This window comes from Aptenodytes forsteri, unplaced genomic scaffold (assembly GCF_000699145.1).
Source record: "Aptenodytes forsteri isolate BGI_AS27 unplaced genomic scaffold, ASM69914v1 Scaffold284, whole genome shotgun sequence".
In the NCBI taxonomy this organism is placed as follows: domain Eukaryota; kingdom Metazoa; phylum Chordata; class Aves; order Sphenisciformes; family Spheniscidae; genus Aptenodytes; species Aptenodytes forsteri.
Genome location: NW_008794445.1, coordinates 5,492,557 through 5,499,229, shown reverse-complemented (window position 1 = coordinate 5,499,229; position 6,673 = coordinate 5,492,557). Strand labels below are relative to the sequence as shown.

Here is a 6,673-nt window from a genome sequence, read left to right as displayed (position 1 = left end):
CGCATCGGCCCCCCTTCCCCCTTCTCACGGGCTCCGGGGCCGGGTATCGGTCAGGGATGGGGAAATGTGTGCGCCGTGCCCCGGCTCTGCCGTTGCCCCGCAGCTCTCTCCTCTCTCCGGCAGCGCAGCTTCCGCGGACGGAACTTGGCCCGGCGCGGCGGGGCGGGGAGAGCCGTGGCTCCAAGCTCTGACGCTCCCCGCCCAAACCAAACCAACAACAAAAAAACCCCAACTCCTGCACAAGTTTGGGCATCGGTGTTTTAAACCGTAAAACGCTTCGTAAAGAAAAACCTTTCCCTATTGCCTAATCGAGTACGGACAGCTACTTCGCTGAGAAGAGCGGTAGTGGTGGTGGAGGCCGCGCTGGAACGTATGAGAAAAAAAGAAATGAAGCTACAAACACGCCTGGAAGGCTTGCCTCAGAAACTGCTTTCAGAATACTTTAGTCACCGAAAGAGGCAGAAATTCTTTTTTATTTCACAGGTACAGTGCACAGAAAGCGAGTTTTTAATAGCATCTAGGATTTTCTACCGGACCTATCAAGTAAGAAGAATTCAAATCTTTAGAAGTAAAAGACAACCTACCCTCCCCCCGCAGGACTTGCGAGTTCTGAAAACGGAGCTGGTAAAACGCTAGGACAAAGTTGCTGCTGCTTTTTAGCCACGTTCGAGACCAGAGCTAATAGCACCTACTCATTTTTAAACGTTAAAACAGCCAGGTATAACCCTCTATGCCGAGCACAGGCCGTTACACCCAGAGCCCTCCGTGCTTCAGAATTAAGCAACTACATTTCAGCTACCTAAAGAGACCAGTACTTAACTTTCTAGTGACATGCAAATCAACAGGCTGTTTACGTACCTCCCAAGAAAAATAGTGACGATCCGAGACGCCCTACTTGGAGCTGGTGTACTTGGTGACGGCCTTGGTGCCCTCGGAGACGGCGTGCTTGTCCCGCTCGCCGGGCAGCAGGAGCCGCACGGCCGTCTGGATCTCCCGCGAGGTGATGGTGGAGCGCTTGTTGTAGTGCGCCAGGCGCGAGGCCTCGCCGGCGATGCGCTCGAAGATGTCGTTGACGAAGGAGTTCATGATGCCCATGGCCTTGGACGAGATGCCCGTGTCGGGGTGCACCTGCTTCAGCACCTTGTACACGTAGATCGAGTAGCTCTCCTTGCGGCTCTTCTTGCGCTTCTTGTCGCCCTTCTTCTGCGTCTTGGTCACGGCTTTCTTGGAGCCCTTCTTGGGCGCGGGGGCGGACTTGGCCGGCTCGGGCATCGCGAAAACAGCCTCGTTGCTCTGGAGCACCCGAGTACTCGATAATACGATTACTCCCGTATTTATAGGGGCCTTATGCAAATCGCTGGCCTCAGCTATCAGCGCTTCTATTGGATAAGGGAGCCAGTGACGTCTCTTGAGGTGAGAACGGCTTTGTAATTGGTCCTTTTTAAATCCCACGCCAGTATTGGTTACTAATTCGAATCCCATCAGCCAATCACAATAAGCTCTTTCAATCGCACGGCTCGGTGGCGAAGCTGGTCCTCTGCTGCCTGGCCCCGCCCTGCCCCCGGGGTCACCCCGGAGCATCCGGGCTCGCGTGTCTCCTGCAGCGGCCTGCTCGGGCGGGTTTGTACGCACACAGCGTAGTCGTCGGCAATTCCTCCGGGGGGGGGAAGAGAAAATTGCAGGGGCTTTTGCTACTCTTTCCCCTTCAAAAAGGTATACCTGCATACTTCATGTAATAGCCTATTCGTAACACAGCCACAAGTTACACGTAAAAGGGAAAAAATACAACCAGAAAAGATACAGAGGCTCTGGAATACTGAGCTTTGTTACACCTTACATTTTTATTATATGACCCTCCTCCCCCCCCAGCCACAAGTTACACGTAAAAGGGAAAAAATACAACCAGAAAAGATACAGAGGCTCTGGAATACTGAGCTTTGTTAATTGTGTTTGAAATTAATTCTTCTGGCCCACAGAACATGGCTTGTTTTTCAGGACTTTAAATGAGGTGGAAGTTCTGATTTAATGTGTAAGTTGAAAGAATGTGGACTTCTTTTGGGATGTAATAAATATTGGATGAATTTGTTTAAGTCAAAGCAAGACATTCCTGGTAATAAAAATGAGTTGTGGATTAAAACTGAATTTTTAATGTACTGTGAAACAGAAATTTTGGCTGTTTTCTTGTTACGTTGACTTAATTGTTCAAGAAGAAAATACAATTGTTTAAACAGTCTAACATGATTTAATGGTATTAAGAATTCTGATGTAGTTTTGTTGGTGTTTTTTTTAAATATATGATAGAGGAAGTGTTCTTTAATATAGTATTAACCTGTAAGTTTAGAGAAGGGCCAATCATGATTTTTTTTTTTAATTAAAATTCTCTGTGGCCACATTATAAATTACAATTATAAATTCATTCATTGGTAAATGAGAGCACTATGATCCACTTTTAAAGGGATCAAGTTAATTTGTTGTTGAATGACACTAGGACTGGATAACTTGGTATCATATAGCCAGTGCTATAATGATGCTATTTCCTTTTGGAACCCTTAAGGGCCATTCAAAGTCTAGACTTTGTTGGTATCAGAGGATGGCATGGGCCTATAGAAGAAACCTGTCTGGCACAGGTAAATGTCACTTGAGGTGGGTGAGACTGCTAAAATCACAACAAAACAAATTGTTCAAGGAGATTTGTAGGGACAGAGAGAGATTCTGGATACTGGTGCAAGCAATAAAAGGATCGATCATCTTACCAGGCTGGTTTCGCTTCTGCTTTTTTTCCTTTTACCCTGCTGGGCAGAATTCCAGATGCACAGAGATTTCCATCCTACGTCCAAAACAGTGCTGTCTGAGGAAAGGGAGCCAGACAAGGAAAGAGCGGGACCTTTCTCCTTCCCAGTAAGGCTTGCTTGCACGTGCTTCTGCTGTGCTTAATACCTAAACTGGGGGGACAAAAGCAGCCACCCATGTTGAGGAGAGCAGCTTCGTGCTGCCTCTGTGATGCTGTGGCTCTCTGGTTTACTGTCCACCCCCCCAGCCCTGCTCCCTCTCATCAGGAACAGGGATGGGATAGGTGCTCATCCATCTCCATTTGCTCTGCTTCCCCCCCAGCTGCCTTTAGCAGCTCGATCAGCTTGGAGAAAATCTGGTAAGGCAAGAGGGAGCTGTATCTGCCTCTTCAAGAGAAGAAAAGTAGTTCTCTCTTTTTCAGCAAAGCAAAAAGAGAAGCCAGAGTGGCCCATCTCTAAACATTTAACTCCTCACATATGCTGTGAACCTGATGACTTTCTTTTGGCATAAACATTACCTGGTGTCCTGGTTTCAGCTGGGATAGAGTAAATTTTCCTCCTAGTAGCTAGTATAGTAGTGCTGTGTTTTGGATTTAGGATGAGAATAATGTTGATGACACACTGATGTTTTGGTTGTTGCTCAGCAGTGCTTAAACTAAGTCAAAGACTTCTCATACTGCCCTACCAGCGAGGAGGCTGGAGGTGCACAAGAAGCTGGGAGGGGGCACAGCCAGGACAGTTGACCCAAACTGGCCAAAGGGATATTCCTTACCATATGATGTCATACTCAGTATAAAAACTGGGGGGAGTTGGCCAGGGGAGGCGTGGCCGCTGCTGAGCAACTGGCTGGTCATTGGTCAGCGGGTGGTGAGCAATTGCATTGTGCATCACTTGTTTTGTATAATCTTTTATCATTATTATTATTATTTTCCCTTCCTTTTCTGTCCTATTAAATTGTCTTTATCTCAACCCTTGAGTTTTACCTTTTTTCTGATTCTCTCCCCCATCCCACTGGGGGGGAGTGAGTGAACAGCTCTGTGGTGTTTAGCGGCCTGCCAGGTTAAGTCACACCACCTGGAAAAGCAGTTCACCGAGAACATCTCTGCCTGGTAACGGGAGTCCTCATGAACATCTGTGAAGGTCCATGCCTTGACATGCCACTCCAGGACAATGTAGTGTAGGATCTCCAGTTTTGTCTCCACAACAGCAGATGAAGTTTGTTGCTCTTGTTACACTGCTCTGAAAGACAAAATGTAGAATAACACAGGGCAATCTCAGCAATGTAAAGTGCATAGGTCCAGAAAGCAGAGGCATTAAAAACAGAAGACACCCCCCCTCCAAAAAAACCCCCAGCTTCTGCAAACATCCCACTCCCCATCTTAATCCTTTTAAGTCTGTCGATCAGTTCCAACAAAAATGACAGTTGATCCAGGTCTCAGATTCTCAGTTCCAACAAGTTTTCTAAAGATCAGCTACAGAGTAGAAAGAAATCCAGGTTAGAGCCTCAACTGAGGAAAGGTGGCTACTGTGAACTGAACAACTACTGCTTGGTTTTAACCTTCCAGCTAAAAAAATCTGTTAAAACAAAACAAAACACCCCCCACACCCCCACACCAAACAACAGCTAAATAATAACTGAAGGCCAGTCATTCCTGGTGTAGTGTGGTTGTGCGTGCTGCCCCTTCACAAGGAGGTACAACTGGAGAGTGCTGAAAGCAAAATAACTGGGGAGGGGAGTAGGGAGAGGGTTAGAAGATATTTATAAAGGCAATTCAAGTTCTTGGAAAGAACTGATTGTGGAAACCTTATCAATGATGGCAGAAGAGCTGAGTTCATTGCACTGTTTAGACAGGATATATGGAAAAGGAATCTAGACATCCATATTTCTCTCAACAGTCTAAAAAAGTTCACTAAAGTTCACAGTTCACAAAAGGAAATGAATGGGAACTTGTTAACATCCAGTCACTCATCATCCATCCCACTTCAATCACAATGGAGTTTCCAGTGACTGACTAAGGCTGTGGAGCATCCAAAAGAAATAATCCTTCAGAGTCAGGAAACCTAAGTCTGATGGGAGGGAACATAGAAAAGGCTTCAAGAACAGCTCCAGAACAACTCAAGGACATCAGAGTTTGAAGGAGTCACCAGCCTATTGCATGTTACCAAAGAGTATGAACCGCAGGACTGTCTTTTTCTCCTGGCTGGTGTATTTCCTCCAGGTGAACACGTTGTGCTACAGGCTGTCAGCTTTCTCCTGGTCAGGTAACTGCTCCAGCTGGAAGTTTCTAGGAGGCAACGGAAAGACATAAAGGCAAATCTGCTGTTAGTGTTTTGCCACTACAGCTCCTGGGTGAGCTCTGCATAGATTTTTTCTGGAAAATGCTCTTTCTTATTCTGAAATCTCAAGTCAGACAGATAATACTTTTCTGTCTGTGCTTATGCCTAAATGGGCTTCAAGAAAAAAAAATATGGAATTTTTGAGTAGTGTCTTGGCTCTAATTATCCCACCTTCTGCAGCATCTTCAACCAGAAATCCTGGAGGACCACTTATCGGATGAGGGAAAGTCAGACACCCGCGTATTATCTTGGGCGTACAGAGTACACCTTGGCAATGCCAAAAGCTCCTGAAAAGCAAACAAACAAAAAACATTAACCAGAGAAAAGAAGCAGAGACAAAAAGATAGACTTTTAAGAGTAGTAGGATAAGTATTGGAGGTTTAGATTGGTTTCTGAACATCATTTAATTTTAGTTCAGTGTATTCCACTGTGGTGATACAGAGAAAAGAACCAAGGAGAAGTCCCATGGAAAGTTACAGAACAACTAGATCATCAACAGAAGTCACTTAGCTCATAGCATTAGGTGTTATTACAAATATATTGATGATGAGGCACAGCTATCTAGTGGTTGTGATTATTTTGGAAAATTTCTGAAGTGCATGATGCACCTTAGAATCACATTTGAGAAGTCTGGTTTAAGGTTATGGGTTATGTAGAACTTTTAGATGTCAAGACTGAAATATTAAATATAATTGTATTATACGTTGCCTACCTTGCCATCTATAGCTGCAAGTTTTCTAGTTTTGTAAATTGCTGACTGTAACCATCATCTGAAGACCTTAGAACTACCTAGAGAAACAGCAAATATATGGGTCACATTTCTACAGCATAAAATAACTGTACTGGGGTTATGTAGAACTTTTAGATGTCAAGACTGAAATATTAAATATAATTGTATTATACGTTGCCTACCTTGCCATCTATAGCTGCAAGTTTTCTAGTTTTGTAAATTGCTGACTGTAACCATCATCTGAAGACCTTAGAACTACCTAGAGAAACAGCAAATATATGGGTCACATTTCTACAGCATAAAATAACTGTACTGAAAAAGCTAAAAGATTAAAGGAAAGGATAAAGGGGGGAGAGGAAGTTGCCATGTATTTTCTGAAGTAAATGGCATTTGGAAACTTGAGATTTCTAAAGATGAGTCTACTCATTAAAATGATGTTTTCTTTACCCTGAGTGCCGATGTAGAACTACAGTTTATAAAAATATTGTTTTGTGTCCAAAAAGTAAAACTATGTGAAGAAAAAAAAGTAAAAGGAATACTTGAAGATATTATGTATCAATAAAGAGTAAGAGCATGAAATTGAAAAACCCATGCCAAATTTTTAAAAGCACCTGAAGCAATCTAGATTTTTTCCATGGGTACATTAACAAGATAAACAAATCAGTTTCTTCATCAGCACTTCAGTCCCATAAACACAAAAAAGCCGCGTGATCACGCAGTTACAGACCTGGGACATGCAACTGACATAACTCTCTACAAAAAAAGGAACGTGTCGTCCTCACGGAAAAAAAAAAAAAGTAGATTAATAACGTTACTC

The 6,673-nt window shown here is 43.9% G+C and overlaps 1 protein-coding gene across 1 annotated transcript; it reads right to left on the bottom strand.

Annotated features, from left to right (window-relative positions):
* Nucleotides 1–878: 878 nt before the first annotated feature.
* LOC103907831 (histone H2B 1/2/3/4/6) lies at nt 879–1,302 on the bottom strand. The gene has a single exon (XM_009290070.2). The coding sequence runs from the start codon at nt 1,270–1,272 to the stop codon at nt 892–894; it is 381 nt and encodes a 126-aa protein (XP_009288345.1). The 5' UTR covers nt 1,273–1,302; the 3' UTR covers nt 879–891.
* Between the last annotated feature and the right edge of the window lie 5,371 nt (nt 1,303–6,673).